Here is a 22,184-nt window from a genome sequence, read left to right on the forward strand (position 1 = left end):
TTTACACAATATCATTGATGAGTTATTTACTTATTTACCCCTAAAATTAACTGTTATATAATTGTTAGGAGGGGTGTCATAGACATTTGACATGAATAAATACTAATGGTGAATGATTTACTTATTTATCTTTTAGACTAACTATTATATAGTTGTTGGGATAGGGTAATTGAGACATTCGACATGAAAAAAAAAAAAAAAAATAGTTAAGAGGAAGGTTTATGACATTTGATATGAAAAAGGAAAAAAAATGAAAAGTAATATTTGTTCACACCAAGTGGGTTGGTACGATGGGCCCACATTGTGGGTTGTACTTAGGCCCAACATGACCCAAAGAATTGGGCTAGGCTGACACAACCCACCATAGTAATTGGGTTGACTCGACCCAAGCCCAATCCTTTAGCTTGCCAAGTCATTGCCAAACCTACTACTTTAATTAAATTTGTAGTAGTAAAATATATTTCGGTAATAATAACTTAACTAATCACAACACTCTGCCTTGACATACAGAATGTGTAACTTTATTCTCCAAGTCACCAAATTCTTTGTCCATAAATAAGATGAACTTCAATTTTACTTGTCTCTTCAACTGCTTGAATAGTAAGGAAGACACCATTATTGGAAAAAGTTCCAAGGCCCATTAAATGGGTTTCTAATTATTCATAATTATAAATAAAAAAATGATTATATTCTTTTTTGTAGACCGCTTTCAATTTTTACTTTCAAAGAAAAAAAAAAAAAGTTTGAAACCATCTTCAATACATTCAAATTCATTTTTATTTTATGAAAATAAGTTTATTTGAACCACACATGAGAAAGAAAAGAAAACAAAATTTATTTTCACAAAGAAAAATAAAAATCATTTTCATGAGAAAAGTTGAAACTTTGAGGAAAATAGGGAAAACAAAAAGTTCAAAACTATTTGTGCTTTTTCTTAAAAGGTGAAAAACCCAAAATAAAATAAAATAAAATAAAATAAAAAAACAACTATTTAATTGGAAAGATAGTATGTAATATGCATCTTCAAAAATACTATCTTTTAAGATTTTGTTTGGTTCTTGAAAAATTAAAAGGAAAATAATAGAAAAAAATATAAAAAAATTATTTAAAATTAGTAAATTATTTTTATATGTTACTTTAATTTTTTTTTCATTTATTTAATAATTCTATATAAAGATTAAATAATTTAAAAATATTCAAAATTTTAAATAATTTTAATTTAATTATACTTGACTTTCTTTCATATTTTCTATGGTAAAACCATCATTCTCCTCAACAATTTTTTTTCTTTCCCTACCTGATAACCAAACATAGCCTTAATTCCATTTCCAGTGAAACATGACCAAAAATCTTAAGATATTAACACCTCTCAGATTGCTATGAAATGAGTGGGATTAACAATAGAAAAAAAAAATTCCTGTAGCAAAACAGATCAATTTCCATACATTTCTCATATACAAGATCCATGGATGGTCAGTATCAATAACTTAGAATCTAAATTAGATTCATGTGAATTGTAAGTGAGCAAAATAGAGATGCATATGGCAACATGATTCAACTTTAATTCCAAAAAGAGGAAAGATCAAACCAAAGTCCAAATAGAAGATGTGTGGTTAATATGTGACTGAAGAGACATCAACAGAGAATGAGGATGGAAATGATCAAGAACGAGGGGCTGCCATTTGCTGCTTCTTTATCCTCTCCCCTTGTTTAACCATACTGAATCATGAGCACCACAAGTTAAGAAAGAGTTAGTATCACCATCCTTATTAATCCCATATACTATCTGGTTTTCAAAATTTTTTCCAGCTTTTATAGATCCAGAAAAAACATACACGCTTGACTGCTGTATTTGGTGCCATGTGGAACATGAAATTCAGATATAAAGATGAAAATTGTCATCTCATTAAATATCAGTACATCGCAAATGGTCCATCTTGGATTATGAGAAACCTAAGATGTGACTGCCAGATTGAACAGTCAAACCATATGGCTGATCTACAGGGTAGAACTAAGTGAGATCATTGTCACACTAGAGCATCAATGAGCCATTTGAATTAACCAAGTTTCAAGAAGCAATTGGGACCAGATTAACAATATTGCCAGTGCTGTCAACAGTTTGGGCAAATCACCCAAATGACAGCTGAACACCGATGTGTCCTCACCATAAATGGGCTCAAAACCTTGAACACAAAACAAGCCCAAATGCCAAGTAAGCACAAGAATATTAAATAAGAAATAAAATATCAAATCCAATATAGCACCTATGGGTTCATAAGATTTTGAGTAGTGATATTTGGGATCCAATTTTTGACCAATCAAACCTCCTTGTATTCATGTTTTCCCTTGCACCCATAAGTGTGGAGTGCAGAACAAATGATGCTGCCTAAAATGTAATTATTAACTTCAAACATGTCAAACAAAACACTAGATCTAACTGCAGAAGCCTGAAGAAATAAAAGAGACAGGCAAGAATCCATGTGGTTTGGCCCCTCTGGAGATGGAAGAGATGATCATTACCTCCAACATCAGGATCACAATGCCCCCTCTGTATATCAATTTTTTTTTCAGGATCTTGTTTACAAGAGTGAAGATTGGTCTTGGTAGAGAGAGAGGTGGTCTATACTAGTTGGATATGAATTGGCAGGATTTGGATTAGACACACAAATCACATAGTGGGCAGGCCAACATCAGAAGAACAAATTTGGTTATGGCACTGAAGATTGGGACATCTCTCATTTAGCTATTTGCACAAATTGTTTCCATCCTTATTTTCCATAGTTCAAGTATCTAATTTTCATTATGATAGTTGTGTAAGCCAAACATCATCAAACTTCCTAACCTTCAAGTTCTAAAAAAAACGTCGATGCCTTTCTCAATTATTCATAAATGTGTGGGGACCATCTTGTGTTATTAATTATTTAAGCCTTAAGTGGTTTCTTTCATTTATTGATGATTGGACTCATGTTTCAAGGATCTATCTGTCAAAAGAGAAAAGTTATGTCTTTTTCGTCCTCTTAAGTCTTTCATCAAATGATTCTTACCTAATTTAACAATAAATTACAAGTTTTATGATTTGATAATGGAGGGGACTACTTGAATAAGGGTTTAATCTCATGGCATTGTTCATCAAACTTTGTGTGTTGACACATCCCAACAGAATGGTGTGGTCGAGTGTAAGAATCGTCATCTCTTAGAGGTTGCTAGATACTTACTCTTTGCTATGAATGTTCCTAAATCCTTTTGGATGATGCAGTCCTTACTGCTACATATCTCATGAATGAAATGCGTTCAAAAGTCCTTCAGTTTCGAGCCCCTCTACAATCCTTGTCCAAAGCACATCTTATCCCAACTTGTCTCCATATCCCCCTTACAGTGTTTGGTTGTGCTTGTTTTGTTCATATACACAAATAACATAGGAATAAGCTTGATCCAAGGGCGCTCAAGTGCATTTTTTTAAGGTACGCTACCACAAAAAAGGGATAAAAATGTTACCACCCACCTTCAGAAAAGACGTTTGTTACCATGGATGTTACTTTTGTTGATGATCAGGCTTACAATTCAGGGGGAGATCTAGATGCTTCTCTTAAGGGAGAAGAGAAATCTTAGGATGTGCTATCATCATTCGAAACTGTTGCACCCACTTCAAAAGGATTTCTTGAGCCATAAAATTGGTATATTGAAGAAGGGAGAAGACTTAACCACCTCTTGATCAACCCAATTACCAATTAAATGCTTCTACAACAACTAATTCCTTCTCCTAACTCTCTATTGATACTTCTATTGAAGAGTCAACTCAATTAACTCTAGAGAACAAGACTCATTATCCTTTTAGAGAGCAAAAACCACCATCTCTTAATGGTTTTGCAAGTTGTACTATTAAGTACCTTATCTCTCATTATGTCTTCACATTGTTTATCTCCATCTTATAAAATGTTTCAAACCAGTTATCCTTTGTGTTTATTCCTAATAAAAGTTACAAGAAGCTCCTGATAACCCAAAATGGAAAGCTACCATGATTGAGGAAATGAAAGCATTATAAAAAATGATACATGGGAACTACTTAAGCTACCAGAGGGAAAGAAGACAGTTGAAAGTGGGTACTCACAATGAAACATAAGGTAGATGGTTCTGTGGAGAGGTTCAAGCAAGATTGATGGCTAAAAGTTGTACACAGGCATATGAGGTAGATTATTAGGAAACTTTTGCATCAGTGACAAAGATAAATACCATTTGGGTCCTCTTATCCTTGGTTGTAAACCTAGATTGGCCTCTTCAACAATTTGACTTCTTCATGGAGATCTAGACGCATTAACCTAATAAAAGGGGGAAAGGTATATAGATTAAGGAATTCCTTGTATGGACTTGAGCAATCACCTAGAGTTTGGTTTGGTAGATTTACTCAGGCTATGCAAAAGTATGAATACCATCATAGGCAATCTGATCACACCCTTTTTTTCAAACATGCACTTAAAGGAAAGATTACTGTCTTGATCTTGTATGTGGATGATATTGTGGTGACACATAAAGATAGCGAGGAGGTGAGTAAACTAAAAATATACTTGGCGGCAAAATTTGAGATCAAAGATCTTGACATTCTACGATATTTTCTAGGTATTGAAGTTGGTAGGTTGAAGTGGGGGATCTTTATTTCTCTAAGGAAATATATTTTGGACTTACATCATTGGATTGTTGGCTTGTAAGCTTGTTTATACTCCTAGTGAACCAAACCACAACTCAAGCAAAAGTTTAAAAGGTACACTAGCAGACAAAGAGCGATACTAGAGATTAGTTTGGAAGCTAATGTACTTGGCTCATACTTGCCCTGATATAGCTTGTGTGGTGAGTGTGGTAAGTCATTTTATGCATGCTCCTTGTGAGAAAACAAACATGTTGGCTACACATAGGATTCTCAGGCATTTAAAATTTGCTCCTCATAAAGGTTTGCTATTTTCTAAACATGGCCATTTGGAAGTAGAGGGATATACAAATGTTGACTGAGTAGGATCTATAATGGATAGAAGATCAACTTCAGGAAATTAAGCATTTTTGGAAGGGAATCTAGTTACATAGCATAGCAAAAACCAATCTATTGTAGCTAAAAGTGCTAAAGCAGAATTTAGAGCTATGATTCATGGTATATGTGAGATGTTATGGTTGCAGTCCTTATTAAAGGAGTAGGGTTTTATTTTTTAGGGTCTAATGAAGCTTTTTTGTGATAACAAAGCTGCCATTAGCATTGCCCATAATCCGGTCCAGCATGATCACTAAACATGTCTAATTGGATAGACACTTAATCAAGGAAAAGTTGACACACGAATTAATTTGTACTCCTTTTGTAAAGACCAAGAATTAGCTTGTAGGTATTTTAACAAAAGGAGTATCAAAAGGGACTTTCAAAGTGATACTTGACAAGTTGGGCATTCGAGACATCTATGCTCCAACTTGAGGGAGACTGTTGATTGTTGACAAGTATATTCGAAGATTTCTAAATTTCATATTTGATTCTAGTTGATCCTTTATTTTAGAAATTGATTATTTTAATTTCCATAAACAAGGAGCATATTTGCAGCTGTCATATTTAGCTCATTGATTATAGGAATTCAATTATTATTATTGCCACAAGATAAGAATAGATTGTAGGGATTTATTTTATTTTCTTCCTTGTATAACTTTTTAATCCTTGTATATTTTTTTCTTCTCTATTATAAATATTGTACAATCTATGAAGTAAATGTACAGAAAAAATTCTCTCCAAATCAGCAAAATGCAGGTCTTTCATTGGGCAAGAACAATTAGTGTTTTAATTTATGAATATTTTGAGGGGTGGGGTGGGGTGAGGCATGGATAAACTCTAAAGTCACCGAAGCCTCTCCAGACGGTCTGATCATAAATAGGTGGGTTGAGGTCTGGACCAAGATCCAAATGGTTCAAAGAAGACCTTGCTAGACCAGAAAACTCCTGGGTTGGTGCATCGGCCATTTTTTGCAGACTCTAATTTTGTTGTGTTTAATGTAAAATACACAACACTTTTGCTGTTATTATTAACCCAGGTTTCTGTTAGACTAGAGATTGAGGACCAAATTTTTGGGCAGACCAAGGGACCTTGAGCCTAAATCTATAAAGGCAGGGTGTTAGAAAATGACAGCTCCTCGGTATATTTATGAAGAAAAGAAAGAGTTTTCTTGCATACTGCATTGCACAGTACAAAGTGATGCCAAACAAATTCCATATTGCAAATGGACAGCAAGTGATAAAGCATTTAATCATAAGACCTTCACCTGATATCATGAGGAGTGATAAAAATCCATTGAGATCCTTGTGCCAATGCAAAATTCACAAGGGTGTCCAAGCTGATCTTCCGGCTAACTGCATCCTGAAGATGAAACAAGAAATAAGAAAACTTTTCAAATGATCTAGCTTCACATTTCAACAACACCATACATTTTCTGGATATCTGGCTATTACAATCGACCATATCACATGAACTTACCATAAACACATCAAACTCATCCATTGCTCTGAATGGGGATTCTGTCATCTCATGAAGAGCCAATGCAAAGCATAATGTCGAGAAAGAGCGTTCCCCACCTATAAAAAATAAAGGGAAATATACCAAAATACCTCTCAAAAATATTCTTCATTCAAAAACCCTGAAAGGAAATTTTTGTCCAATGGAAAAAACCCAAGAAATAAAGGGTTTTGCTCATGCAACCCAATGAATCATCTTTACTTTCTCATTTGAGGGAGAGTATGGGACTACTCAAATTAAGTATCTAGAGTCACACACATGCTGTGTTTGTGCAACAATCAAGTCCCATCTTTTATTTTTTTATTTTTTTTCTAATGAGAAATCAAGTCCCATTTTTAGATACAATAAAATTAAAGAGTGCTTGATGTGTCAAAATCATGGTTTGAAAAATTGGGAAATTTCACCAATATTTTGGCGAAATATCGGATATTGGAGGTGGCCGAAACAAAATCAGCCACCTATTATCGATTGAAGGAAAAATTGCCCAAAAATCTGCAAAATATCGCCGATATTTTGGTGATTAGCTGATTTTTCAGCGAAAATATCAAGCGTGACAGCACACGCGCATGGGCAAGGGAAGACAAGCAAAAAAAGAGCAAAAAAATCAACGATTTTTTGAAAAATCACCGATTTATCTCCGATAAATTGCTAATAAATCGCCAATTTTTTAACAATTTATTTTCAAAAAGGCCCATTTTTTTAAAAAAAGTATTTATCCATATTAAAAATATATATATATTTATCCAAATTTTTTTAAATGAGTTTTTTTTTTCAATTTATCTTTTATTTTAAATTTATCACCCTTTTATTTAATATTATCATTTTATTTTTAATTAATTTTCATATTATCTCATTAATCTTATTTTAAAAAATCACTATCACTTAACTTTATTTTATTTTATTTTTTTTATATTTATCCTTCTAATTTTATTTTATTTTAAATGTTTTTATTTTAAAATATTTAAAATATAAATTTATTCAAAAATTGCTAAAATATAAAGAAAATTAATGAAGTTCTAATATTTTATAAATTAAAATTAATTTTATAAAATGAATTATTAATATAATTTTTAATAATTTTAATTATTTAAATAAATTAATGTTAATAGCAAAAAATTGTCATCACAAATTAGTAATTAAATTTTAGAAACTAAATCTCAAATAAAATATTTTATGTAAATCGGTTTAATTTTTTTTTAAAATTTTTAAAATAAATGAATATAAATATATTAAAGGAATTTAAGTTAATTTTTTCTTAAAAATTTTAATAAACATTATCTTTGATCATATTTATATCAATTACACTTATAAAATAACTTCAATATATATATTTTTGCTTATTTGATCATTTTTAAATGTTTTTCTAAACATTTTCATAAATTTTTAATAATTTCTATCCTACCGATATTTTATCAATACTTTCAATATATCTGCAAAATCCAAGTACCAATATATTTGTATTCATCGATATTTTAATCCATAGTCAAAATAAACATGACAAAATAAGTCTAGCTATCACATGTGTACACTTTTTATTCACTATTAAAAAGCTATGCTAATTTCAAATAGATAAATTTGCTTTCCTAAGGTGAAGGAGCACATAATGGTACAAAATATATCATTTAAATACCATTTATACCATGCTTGTGTAACAACTTAAACACATCTTTAGATGTAACCAAATTAAAAGCACAACACTGCCAAAATCTACATAACAAAATAGGCAATCCATCTTATGTGTTTACCGAAAACAACATTATATCCGTCCAAATATGTGGATAAATTGTTCATACATGCTATATTTTACGTATAGTCAAGGATAAAAATATCGGTAACCACAGATATATTGGTAGTTCGATTTTACGGATATATTAGAAATATCGACGGATATTTTGATACAAAATATCGATTGGTCCAAAATTGATCAAAACTTATGAAAATATAAAATAAAGTTCTTATAAATGAAATTAGAAGTATAATAGACATTTTAAAGTTGTTTTGTTGAAGAAATTAATATATATATATAAAAGTGTACATTAATTATTAAATTACATCAAATATTATTTAATAATAATATTGTGATATTTGATTATAATATGTTTAATTTTTTAAAATATATTTAATATTAAAATTATGATATATTTAATTGAATTGTATTAAATGATAATAAATGTATAATTTTTTAATATTTAATTTATATATTAATGATATTAAAACCTTTTGCTACTTAATTAAATGGAATATTTTTATTTACTTATAAAATAATTATAATTAATTCGTTGTTTAAATGATTGTTTTAATGTTTTGTGTATATGAACACTTTTAATATACATATGTGTGGTGCATGGTAATTAACAAAGGGCAAACTTGCCCTAATGGTTGGTGGATGCTGGCCCCAACATTTTGGTTGGGGGTTCGACTCTTGGGAGCATCCGCGTTGATCGGCGATATTTCGATTGAATATATCGTATCCATATGTATAGACACATCGATATTTCGGTGATATTTCGCCGAAATATCCCGATATTTTAATCATTGTATATGGTCTCTCTCCTAAAAATTGGTTGTATAGCATGGTGAAGACCAATCCATTAAATAAGCATAATATGAAGCAAGCTAAGTATTTCAACATTATAAGCTTATGGAAATTAGAAAAGAAGTGGGGGTGTGAAAAGAATTTTAAACTTGTCACTTAGGATTTGTGTTGCATAATAAACTTAATGCATTTGATACATACAAGAAATCTAATTGAAATATCCTATAGTTTGAAACTTATACTTGCATAAGCATTAAGATATATAGGAATGATTATATATATACCACTATTCAGTTATTGCTAGTTCATTTTCATTAATGAACTTTATCTGTAAAAAGTGTATTAAGAGTATTCGTCGAAGATTTAGGAGTTAGTTAAGAATATGAGATTTAGGTGTTAGTTTGGAAAGAAATTCAAATTCCTATTTTATAAGGATAAGATTTGGTTGTTATTTTTTTTATTGTTCTCTTTCATTAAATCCGATTAGTTATGGGTTCGTTAGGTTGTTAGGTTGTTGAGATTTTTATGTTTTTTTTTTCCCTTTTTTTTGTTTTGTTGTTTTTTTTTATAATCGAGAAACCTTTCATGGCAAAACTCTTAGGGCCTGTTTGGTTCCTATTTTCAAGAACCGTTTTCTGTTCTTGAAAACAAAAAACACAAAAAACTTGTTTGGGGAAGGGGATGTGTTTTTGTTTTTTGTGTTTTCCGCGTTCTCAAAAACCACTTTTTTTATAACAATAAAAAGATGTTTTCATTGTTTTTTTTTACTGTTCAAAAAATAGATTGTTTTTCGTGTTTTTTTTTTTTTTTTTTTTTTTTTTGTGTTTTCTTAGCTGCTTTTTGTATTTCCACAAAGGTAAGGTCCACCCAACCACCACACCCCCACCCGCAATCCCTTTCTTCTTCTTTAAATTATTGAAATTAATATACTTATATATGGTTACAAAGTCATCATTTGTTTAAGAAAATTATAACTAGTGTAAAAATTTAAAAATAGAATAATTTTTTTTTAATTTAAATGAATAATGCATATGAAAATTATTTCTATATTTATAATATCAAATTAATGGAAGAAAACACTTTATTAATTAAAAAAAAATAACTTTCAAATATGTTTTTTGTTTTATTAATTCAACCAAACATGTTTTTTTTTTGTTTTTGAGAACAAAAACTATTTTTCATAATTCAGTTCTCAAACACAATTTTTTTTTTCTTTTCTAAAAACACAAAAAATTGTTCTCAAAAACTATATTCCAAAACAGTTTTCAAAAACAGCAACCAAACAAGCCCTTAGAACTCTCCATGGGGATCCAAACCTTGAGGTGTTGATTAGCCCACAACATCCAACACAAGGTAAATTTAAGGTATCATCAGTGACAAGATTCGAAACCAACAACAAATGGTTCGACTTTGAAAACATGGAGATCTGAAAATTCTATGGTGATTTCTTAGCTCATCAATTCTATGAAGCCAACAATCAAGAAACGTTATATGTTCTTACCAATGACTAAAAAAGTTTGGGCCGCCACTAGTGACACCTATTCAGATGTGGAAAATTCTTCCCAAATATTTGAGTTAACATATGAAGTTTTGGTAGTCTAAACAAGGAGATCAAGAAGTGACTGTTTATTACAATGAATTGATGACTCTATGGCAAGAGTTGGATTTGTGTATGATGAGGAATGGGACTGCCCCAATGACAATGTGAGATACATGAAATAGATGGAAAATGACAGTGTTTATGCATTTTTAGTAGGACTTAACAAGGGTCTGGATGAGGTCATGATTGAAGCTTATATGTTTTTTTATTTTTTATTTTGAAATCTTTCTATTTTCTTTGAATTAGGTGTTATTAAGTACATAGTTAGAGTCAATCTAGGTTATGTAAAAACATTAAATCATTCTAGTAAGTATAAGGAATATTATAGAAGTTTTACAAAACATAGATAGGTAGTTGAAAGCTGAGAATATGAATGTCTCGGAGGGGGGATGTAATCAGTTTTTTTCCTCCCTTCTTTTTTTTTTCATTCCGAAAAAAACAACAAAAAGTGAAAGGAAAAGGAATTTTTTTCCAGATTTTCTCTTCACAAGAAAGGCTGCTTTGAGCATTGGAAGATTAGGTTTGAGGAGTCAACCTAGTGGCATCTTCCAATCCCTCTACCGTTGCATATTGCGTGAGAGGTAAGCAATCTGCCACCAACTTATTATAGCACTTGGTTTACATCAGATTGGTATCAGAGCGAAAAGGTCTCAATATTGGGAAGCTATGGCTGCAAGGAATGCGCGTGAACATAGAGGACGTAGGAGTGGAAATTATGTCACAGTAGAGATGTTTCAAGAGTTGCAGGAGCAAATCCAACAACTGGCTGCTCCATTTGAAGAAGTAAGTAGAATCGTGGCAATGGTTGTAATTGTGAACCAGATCATCCAAGGGAAGAGGAAGGGACACTCCATTAGTTATCTGAAATAGAAAGTAACAGCTCTTCTGATGAAAGAGAAAACAATGTAAGAGCGATGCAGCAAAATATGAGACCTCAATGATGGGAAGATCGCTTAGCACGGGCTCTACAAAATTCAAAGGAGGATGGTGTGCAACTTCAAATTTCAGAATTTGATGGTGGGATGGAACCAGAAGAGCTTGTGGACTGGCTTGACAGTATTGAACATTATTTTGATTGGAAAGAAGTGCCAGAGGAGAGGAAAGTTAAGCTTGTTGGAGCTTAAGTTGAGAGAAGCAGCTTCTACTTGGTGGAAATATTATCAAAATGATAGAGAAATGAGGGGTAAAGGAAAATTCAGAAATTGGAGCAAGATGAAAGATAGGCAAAAAGCACAATTTTTGCCTCAAGGCTATGAGCAAACATTGTATCAAAGGGTGCAGAATTTGCGGCAGTATGACAAGCCTGTGAAGGAGTATACACAAGAGTTCCATCAGTTGACATAGAGAAGCAACTTGGTTGAAACTGAAAACCAGGAAGTCATTCACTATATCAATGGTCTCAGATTGGCCATCCAAGATCAAGTGAGCCTCCAACACCCATATAAGGTCAATGATGCTTATCAGCTTGCTCTTAAAATGAAACCTAATTTTATCGAGGTTCTTCCAAGAAATCTTGACCTGAACGTAGTAGTGCAACAACTAGTAAAATAAATAATATTAATCAAGGAGGACAAAGAACAGCCCCTGCAAGAACAGGTGGAAAAAGAGTCCAAACATAAACTATGCTCAAGGAAAAATTTTGATAAAGTGCTATAGATGAATGAATGTCCAAAGAGAAAACTTGATGTTCAAGTTAATTTTGCAGAAGATCAGGAGGAAGATTATAAAGAAAACTTTGTAATTGAAGATGAGGAAAAGCAACCTGGGAAAGCACAGTTCGGGCTCTTTCTCCACTATTTCCAATTTCAAGCCCTTCTGCTGGAAACCCTTATCTTGCAAAAATCCACATCCAACCCATGTTTACCTAACTTATTCTGGGCAACCATGAACATCTTCTAATACTAATAATGCCAAACAATATTACTAGTACTACTGGCAAGACAAACTGTATCTCAAGGAGTATCAAGTCCTAAAGCTTTCGCTTTGAGCTTCAATGATTTCAAGTAATGGATAGCTTCATCAAGGACCACAATTGCATCCTTGCCCTTCCCAACAGTCCACCATGATGACAAGAATACCTATTCTTTTTACTTGGGAAAGAATAAGTTTGTGTTGAAATCAATGAGAGATCAAGTGGCTGCCAAGAAAGAAGATAAGTGCTCAACTTCATTTTTGAATGTAAGTGACTTTGTAGAGGAAAGTAAGGAGGCTGGAATTATTTATGCTCTTGTCAGAAAAGAAGATATCAAGCCTCAGATGGTACCAAAATGTGTGCAGGGATTGTTAGATCAGTTTATAAATGTAATGCCTACTGGATTGCCTGATGGGTTTACCTCCTTTAAGGAAAATGCAACACCAAATTGATTTTGTGCCAGGGGCCATTCTTCCAAATCTGCCTCACTATAGAATGAGCCTGAAAGAACATTGGGAGCTTCATAGACAGGTTGTAGAGCTTCTTAAGAAAGGCTTTATTCGGGAGAGTTTAAGTCCATGTGTTGTACCAGCTCTCCTCACACAAACAAAGGATGGAACTTGGAGAATGTGTGTTGACAGTAGAGCTATAAATAAGATCACTATTAACTATAGATTTCCAATACCAAGACTGGATGACATGTTGGATATGTTAGTAGGGTTTCAGGTTTTCTCAAAAATTGACTTGAAAAGTGGCTACCAAGCACTTGGATATGTTAGTAGGGTTTCAGGTTTTCTCAAATAAGTATTCGGGAAGGCGATGAGTGGAAAACAACATTCAAGACCAAGGATGGACTCTATGAATGGTTGGTCATATTGTTTCGTCTTTCAAATGCCCCAAGCACATTTATGAGATTCATGAATCAGGTGCTTAAACCACGCATTGGAAAGTTTGTTTTAGTTTATTTTGATGACATCCTGATTTATAGAAAAGATTCCAAGACTCATGTTCAGCATTTGAGGTTTGTGTTATAGCTTCTCAAGGAAAATCAGCTTTAACTTGAGTCTTTTTGTTCCAAAATCATGTGCCTAAATCTTATTAAGGGGAAGTCATCCTCATTGCCACACATCTCCTAAACTGATTGCCTTCCAGAGTCCTTGATTTCAAAAGTCCCATGGAAGTACTTTCATCTTTCTATCCTAATATGAGAACCACAAACCATCTCATTCCTAAGATATTTGGGTGTGTATCCTTTGTGCATGTTCATAGTCCAAATAAAGGAAAATTAGACCCAAGAGCAGTAAAATATATTTTTGTGGGATATTCCTCAACTCAAAAGGGATATAAGTGTAACCATCCACCATCCACCATCCAAAATTTTTTGTCTTAGTGGATGTTACCTTCAATGAAAGTGAGTCTTATTTTCCTACTACTTATCTTTAGAGGGAGAATTCCTTCAAGGAAGACAAGGATCAGTATTCCTATTTCATTGATCCCTCCTAAAGTAATTGGTCTAGTACTTGAACTTGTCTCTGAACCCGTCTTTGAACCTGAGTCATCACCCATTGATCCTGTCCTTGAACTTGAGTTGTCACCTACTAAGCCTGCTAAGATTGAATGACTAGCAAAGTATACTCAAGGAAGAAAGTTGCAGTCCCTAGACTTATACAAGTCCAAGAATCTGAACCGACTTCTGGAAATGAGGTAACTATTTCTCATCTTCCTTCACAAATCGAGTCAGAACTTGAGCTTCCTATTGCCATCAGGAAGGGAACGAGAGAATGTACTAAACGTTCCTTGTATCCACTTTCCCATGTTGTGTCATTCAAAAAGTTGTCTTGGTCTTATAAGAGTTTTCTTACAAGTTTGAATAATATCCATATTCCTACCACTTTATCCGAGGCTTTATCTAATGAAAATTGGAAACAAGCCATGAATGCAAAAATGAAGATCTTGGAGAAAAATAACACTTGGGAGTTGGTAGATTTGCCTGTAGGAAAAAGACCAGTAGGATGCAAATGGGTTTATACAGTTAAGTATAAAGCAAGTGGATCATTAGAGAGGTATAAAGCGAGATTGATGGCCAAGGGATACACTCAGACATATGGTGTGGATTATCTAGAAACTTTTGCTCCAGTTGCAAAGATAAATACTGTAAGAATTCTGTTATCATTGGTAGCTAACTACAATTGGGATCTATAGTAATTCGATGTCAAAAATGCATTTCTACATGGAGACTTGGAAGAAGAAATTTTCATGGAAATTCCTCTTAGATTTGGCAGTGACCTAGCCACTAAAAAGGTGTGTAAATTGAAGAAAGCTCTATATGGGCTAAAACAATCTCCAAGGGTGTGGTTTGGAAGATTTTCAAAGGTAATGAAAAACATGGGGTATAAACAAAGTTAGGGAGATCATAAATTGTTCATCAAGCATTTAGATTCAAGGGGAGTTACAACCCTTTTGGTATATGTAGACGACATCAACATAACGGGAAATGATGAACTAGAGAAGCACACTTTGAGACAATGTTTGACCAAGGAATTTGAAATCAAAGAGTTAAGAAGGTTGAAATACTTCCTAGGAATTGAGGTTGCACACTCTAAGCAATGAATCTTTATTTCTCAGCAAAAATATGTAACAAACCTTCTCAGGGAAACAGGGAAGCTGGCGTGTAAACCAGCAAACACACCAATATATCCTAATCATAAGCTTGGAGAAGCTAAGGAAGATATTGTGGTAGATAGAGAGATGTATCAAAATCTAGTAGGAAAACTCATTTATCTCTCTCAAACAAGATCGGATATAGCATATGCTATGAGTGTGATTAGCCAGTTCATGCACAATTCAAAAGAGATTCATCTGTAAGCTGCTAACCGTGTACTATAGTACCTTAAGGGGTCTCTAGGAAAAGACATCTTGTTTAAACGAAGTTCGGGACTAGTACTTGAAGCATGCAAAGATGTAGATTATGTTGGATCTGTGGTTAATAGAAGATCAACTACTAGGTATTGCACCTTTCTTGGTAGGAATCTGGTGACATGGAGAAGCAAGAAACAGAGTTTGGTAGTAAGGTCCAATGTAGAAGCAAAATTATGAGCAATGGCCCAAGGAGTCTGTGAACTACTATGGTTAAAGATTATTTTGGAAGATTTGAAGATTAAATGGGATCGGCCAATGAGACTTTATTGCGACAATAAATCTACAATCAGTATTGCACATAATCCAATGCAACACAATCGAATGAAACACATAGAAATTGACAAGCATTTTATAAAAAAGAAACTAAACAGTGGATTGATCTGTACCCCTTATGTATCTATTGATTGCCAACTTGCAGATATACTTACAAAAGGTTTAAGAAGTACAAAGTTTCAAGCAAACAGATCCAAGCTGGGAATGAAAAACATATATTCACTAGCTTGAGGGGAAGTGTGGAAGATTGAAATTAGAAAAGATGTGATTCTAAATAAAGAATTAGGCAATCCCGCAATCAAAGGGATTTTGTTGTAATTTAGGAAAGTCCCTAATTTGGGTTCTAGGATTTTTGTATATATATGTGTGTGTAGGAGTCTCTGTACATAAGAATTAAGAAGAAGAATTTTCTACCTTTTATTCTTTAATCTCTCTTCTACAGCTTGCAAAGTACTTCCATATTTACAAACAAATACAATTTCTTCTTTATTCTTTTTTGTTCTCCTCTCCCTAACATGTGACGCTTGCCTCCATTCCACATTTTCCCAACCTTTGCATGTCTCAAACCCATAAATGTCCCGGTGATTAAAAATATCCATAATCAATCTAATCCATAGATTTATCTTGATGAAGTTTCCAAAAGCACAAACATAGTATGAAATCTATGTTATAAAAGTGAATAAAATTGAGAAAGAAAACCTGAAAGCCCTCGAGTATCACGAACAATGTTGTTTGATGCATCTTGAGGCATCTTTACCTAATAAAGAGAATGACAAGTATCACGAAAAAGTAATAAAACCAATCTTGAGCTATCTAGATATATAGATCAAAGGAAAATGCCATACAGTTTCATTCAACTAGCAATCCTAGGTGCAAAATAAGTGAATTGAAAAAATTCCAGTATGAAGCAAGTCACTTACCTCCACTGATAGGGTTTTCTCTTCATAACTAACTTTAATGTGCCCACTGATCCCTTTCTTTCTCAAGTGAGCATTAAATCTAGTTGAAAAATTAATTAGTTAATTAGTTTAAAAAATTAAATAAAAAAACCAGAGTTCCCTTTAAGTGAGAAAATAAATTAAAAGGATCTTAAAGAATGTTCAGGATTTGGCATTGGGAAAAGAACAGTTCATACTGCCAAGTCAACTGGCGCTTTAGAAGAGTGGCATTCCTCTGAAACTTGCTCCATCGCAGGTCTAAGGCTTCCTTGCATGCCTGCAATTCAGAATGAATAAAAGAAAAATAAAGAAAAGCCAATGAACAAGAATGACAGCATGGGGAAGTGTTTTAAAAGCATAGATAGATAAGGACAAGGAACAAATCATCATCAGTAAAAAAAAGTAGTAATATAGTAACTGAAAATAGAAAATGTGAACCAAAACATCATTGTCAAAAAAAAAAAAAAAAAAGGTGCAAAATAGTAAATGAGAATCACCATGTTATTAGAAAACAATTGAGAATGGATGACCTAGGTATATAATGGGGTCACAGTGAGAAACAGAGCCTTGTTTGGTAAGATTCCTGGTGGCATCAGGGAATTAGGAGAATTTGCACAGTAATGGGTGGGATGCCAACTTTATTTTGGTGTGCTAGAAGATCCATGACCAGGGCTACCATGATTTCTTCTGCTGCTTTTAAGATCTGTTGTTGGGGAGCAGCTCTTGTACCACCATGTCCCTTGTCTTCAGCTCCTTTTTAGACTAAGAGTTTTCCAATATCTAGCTTCTTTTCTTTCTCACATAATTCCCCTCTTGGAACCATGGTTTCCATAGATTTTTTAGGTACCAAAAATTGATGATCTCTTATACATTCCAATGCAATTGCACTGTCCTTCTTTCTCCCTTGTTCCAGATCAGAGATATTGGGTTCCAGAAGCTAGCTCTTTTCCTTGAAATCCTTCTTTATTAAAACAGATTTCCTTTTTTGAGATTCCCCAGGCCAAGTTCACTTGGAAGTCAAAGGCAGCATAAAAAGTTATAGGCCTTTGCTAATTGGTGCATAATAAGTCAATACTGACACACTTTAGCCAGAGAGACTTTACAAAGTCATTAAAACCGATTGTTGTAAACAAAGTTTGACAGGGGACTTCATTGACCACTAATATCTTCATTGTCCATTTTCTATGGAGTTACAACAAAGGTTGCGCCCCATACTTATGTCTTGCCTGCTGCACATATGTTGGTTATCTCCTATTTGGATTTCAAGAGGAGCTGTAGGGGAGAGATTTCTAGTGAAAATAACTTGGCCTTAAGAGGTGCTAATATATTTTAGAATAGAACCAGACCGTACTTATGGGAGGCTACCAGTCATCTCCTATTTGGTTATCTTCATTGTTTGTTTCCTTTTCAAATTAGAAAAAAAAAAAAAAATCTGGTTACCTATTCATGCAGAAATGAATGATAATTTTTACTAGACAAATAAAGCAGTTTGAAACAGATTGTTGGCTCAATTAAGTGGGACGATTTAGATTCAGATTTGGGAGTTATTTAACTAGATATTTGCAATGAAACTATGACTGAAGTTTAATGAAGTTGACAGACACATTTGATAACAAAAACAAAGAACACAAAATCAAGTTCTTTATTTAATTATTTGTTATTTATTTATTTACTTATTTTATCCAGATTCCTGATTACTAATCAGTAAATCTTTTGCAACAAGATATAACAGCTGGTTTATATATATGTGGGACATCTCAAAATTAATTCCTTGAGTGGAAGATTCAACTATCAAGATTCGATGGCTGTAACTTTCACCTCTATCATCAACAACTGAAGCTAGGGTGTAATACCTAGTACTAATGAATTAAATAGGTAATAATGATTATCTTAGTACTTAACCTTGAACGTGCTTAATTAGATGTTAAAACTAGTTTAATGCTAATCTTGTTTAATTATGAATTAAACCTTGATTAAGGTTAAGCGAGATTAGTTAACGACTTAAGCATGCTTATTAGGTTCTTAGGGGCTGATTAGAGTTATGCAAACCTAAAGGACTAATGGGCAACTATAGGTTTAATATTGGATAACTTGAAGGACTAAACAACAATTTTGGGAAAGTTGAGGTTGGTGGTAGCCTTATGGCCTGCCACCTCTTGCTTAGCAGTTTGCAAACCCTTTATAAGGGCTAGCAGCCTTCATTTGCAGCCCATCTCTGCAGCAGCCTGGGTTAGAAGAGAAGCTAGAGAGAGAAAGGAGACAATTAAGGTAAGGAAGAAGATTAACTTTTGTGATTTTGGTATATTTGGGTTCCTAATGATATTTTGAAATGAATTAATGGTAAAGTTTGTTTAAAAGTTGAGTGTAATTAGTTATAAATATGTTTTAGTTATAAATCAAAATTAATTAAGGTTTAAAGTGTTTTAAGTTAAGTATCTTTGATGAAAGAATCAGCATGCATGTTTGTTTAGTTTGGTTTGATTGAAAAATAGATTAGTAAAGCATGTGATTAATTAGGTTTATTTGGACACTTGGGACTTGCTAATGGATTAGGCTTAAAGAAAATAAAAACAATTAGTGTTTGGTAATCAATTGGGGAACATTAATATGCATTGTAAAGATTGTTTAATTCATTTTTAAACTTGATTTGAAAACCTGTGGGCATGTAGATTAGAGAATATGAGAATTAAAATTAGCAGCAATAAATTGTTAAAATTAGTAAGAAAGAAAATGTCATAAGTTTTAATTGTATAATTTTCATGGTTAGGAAACCTAAATTATATTGTTTCATTTCAATTCCTTGTAATAGGTAAAGGTCGCTTACATAGAAGAATTACAAAAGGGAAGTCAGTGTAAGGTAGGGAATTTTATGCAGTTCCATGGTGTATCTTGGTTTATTTCCTTCAAACATTTATTGAAATTTCATGTCATTTCTATGATTTCATGAAATGTTTTAATGTGTCGCTGCATCTCGGTTTATTGTATTGAAAAGTTGCAACGATATTGGAACATATATTGGTATGAGGATTCATGGTTCAGTATTAAGGAAATGGTTCATTGTGTGGTTGCATTGCAAGAATGATATGAAATAATGACAGATGATATCCAAAAAATGATTGATATGTGGAAAGTGTTTATGTGAAACTACATGCACTATCCTTTGATATATTGTTTGTGGGACCGTGGGTTCTTAGGTGAAAGTTCCTAAAGCCCTCGAGGGAGACACTCCGATGTGGGTGCATGTGGTTGGTCTTGCCCTTGGGTTTTAGTCCCTAAAGACATAGGGTTGGTCCTACCCTTGGGTGATAGTCTTAAAATAGTCATTATTATGACCGAGTATCTTGTGGAGCATTGATATATGATGTGTACATTGGTGGGGGTTAGCAATTTATCAAGTGTAAAAAGATGAATGAGAAAAAGCAGAGATGAAACCATCAAACACATGTATACACGTTTGACATTATTACATATTTGTTAATGGTTATAAAATGTTTATCATGCATGCTATTATACATTTAATTCAAGGTTTTTAAGGGTATGCATAGGATGGTTATAAACTTTCCTACTGAGTTGTGAACTCAACCTATCCCTTCCACCTTTAAATGTAGGTCAGAAGACTTATGCTGGAAATAATGCTTGAGCATTGCTTTTTTGTTGACTGGATGTTGTTTGCTCGCATTGAAAGTGTTTTGAGGCTTTGTGAACCATGGGGTTTTGGTATATTTAATGTGTATTTGGTATATGCAGGTTAGAAGACTAAATCTTTTGAAGGAATGATGTAATGTGTATTTGGCATGTACACTTGTAGTATGGGCTACCCTTAGAGAACCATGGGGTTTGGTTTATATAAAGTAATGTAATACAAGTTCTCTTTGTGAAACAGATCATATTTTGTTAATTAATAGTTACAAAGTTTATTACAGGATGTATACTTCTTTATAACAAGTTTCCACATTCTGTTTTTGCACAAAATCAACCAGGAACTCAACATTCAAAATTTTTGTATTCCCAATTTTGGGAGCACTTATGTTGTATTTGAGTATTAATTGTTAAGTCTGAAACCCAGGGGTGTGACATAGGGCATTTATAACAAACAAATGCATATACCATAAAAAAGTAATTCTGGTAAAAAGCACATTAATACACAAGATGTTTAAGTAGTACTCACATTCAATTTCTCTCTAAAAGCTTCATAAGTTTGCTGTTTTCTCAAAATTCTGCGCTCTTTTTTGTCATAAATCATTCTGAGATCCTCAATAGGTTCAGCATATCTGCACAGCAAACCCCCAATATGAAACTGACACTTGCACAGTTCTTTTGAGTTACAAATTTGAAGAGTTTCACATTAATACCTCTGGCTTTCACTTTGAAGTCTCTGATTCAGCCTATTTAATTGGGCACTCAGTTGCTCTGGGGTGCTCTTGCAGCCTCCCAAAGCTTCAATCTCACTTTCAGGACAAATAATAGAAGCCTTCCTGCAACTCTCCTGTAATTTTTCATCAAGTATGAAACGGGCATTGGTTAATGCCCCCATAGGCTTTTAGGTATAAAAGATATCCATAGTGCACAAGTACACAGAATCATGGCCAAACTTTTAACACAACATCATGCCATCTAAATATATTGGTATTGCAGTTAACAGAAACAACCAATTCATTACCATAAATTTAAAAGCATGAACTATTTATTTGCTTATTCTCCTTTATAATAAACAACAATTCCATTGCATTAAATCAAGAAGTATAAGAAAGATGAGCTATTCTTCTTAGATAAGACATTCAGAATGATAGCAAAGGGCTGCCAAAAAGTATACCCCAAACCAACAAATATCAAAGAAAAAAACCCCATTCAAAAAGGCATAAGATCCCCTTTAAAGTCCCCTGGCATGGAAACTCCTTGCAAGCCAATCAATTTGCAAAATAATTAGTCAAGAACAGAAAATAATTGTGGTTGAATCACCCTCCGCCAGCAAATCATCACAACCTGAAGGAACTGCTTCGACCTGGCCTTCAACCAGTGCTAACATCTCTGCCTTTATAGCCAGACATAATCCAGCATGTTTGGAGAAAGCTCTAATCACTGCTCCTGCCTGATCACAACACACACCACCAACACCCATAAACCTACATTACCCAACAAATAACTGCCAAAGGACAGTTCAGGCTACCATCAAGGGAGATCGGGAGATTCCACTTAATGTGCACCACCATGAGCCCATCACAAACCCAAGGTTCAGAGTGTCATACCTGGAATGGCCATTGCCAAGATGATTTTGAGACATGGTACAAGATTTTCCAATGTAGCAACATATCAGTGATGAGGATGGGCATTAGTTTTAGTTGGAATTAAATTATAATTAGTATTTTTTAGAGTAAAATTAGGAGTAGCTAATTAGCAGGGTTTCTTAAAAATTAGGAGTATTTTGGAATGAAAGAGGGGCGAATGATGTCAATAAGAGGAAATTAATCAAGGCT

The 22,184-nt window shown here is 33.3% G+C and overlaps 1 protein-coding gene across 2 annotated transcripts in view; it reads right to left on the reverse strand.

Moving 5' to 3' along the window:
• Positions 1-1,418: 1,418 nt before the first annotated feature.
• The window catches only part of LOC100249449 (structural maintenance of chromosomes protein 6B), a 97,466-nt gene continuing 76,700 nt past the window's right edge, over positions 1,419-22,184 (reverse strand). For both annotated transcript variants that reach the window (XM_019226157.2, XM_002278077.4), the window contains 8 exons: positions 21,063-21,196; positions 20,879-20,981; positions 16,908-16,987; positions 16,693-16,771; positions 16,472-16,529; positions 6,494-6,591; positions 6,282-6,376; positions 1,419-1,719 (listed from right to left, as the gene is read on the reverse strand). In XM_019226157.2, coding sequence (XP_019081702.1) covers positions 1,662-1,719; positions 6,282-6,376; positions 6,494-6,591; positions 16,472-16,529; positions 16,693-16,771; positions 16,908-16,987; positions 20,879-20,981; positions 21,063-21,196 — 705 coding nt within the window. In that variant the 3' untranslated portion in view covers positions 1,419-1,661. The remainder of the gene's footprint in view (positions 1,720-6,281; positions 6,377-6,493; positions 6,592-16,471; positions 16,530-16,692; positions 16,772-16,907; positions 16,988-20,878; positions 20,982-21,062; positions 21,197-22,184) is intronic.

This window comes from Vitis vinifera, chromosome 16 (genome assembly GCF_030704535.1).
Source record: "Vitis vinifera cultivar Pinot Noir 40024 chromosome 16, ASM3070453v1".
In the NCBI taxonomy this organism is placed as follows: Eukaryota; Viridiplantae; Streptophyta; class Magnoliopsida; order Vitales; family Vitaceae; genus Vitis; species Vitis vinifera.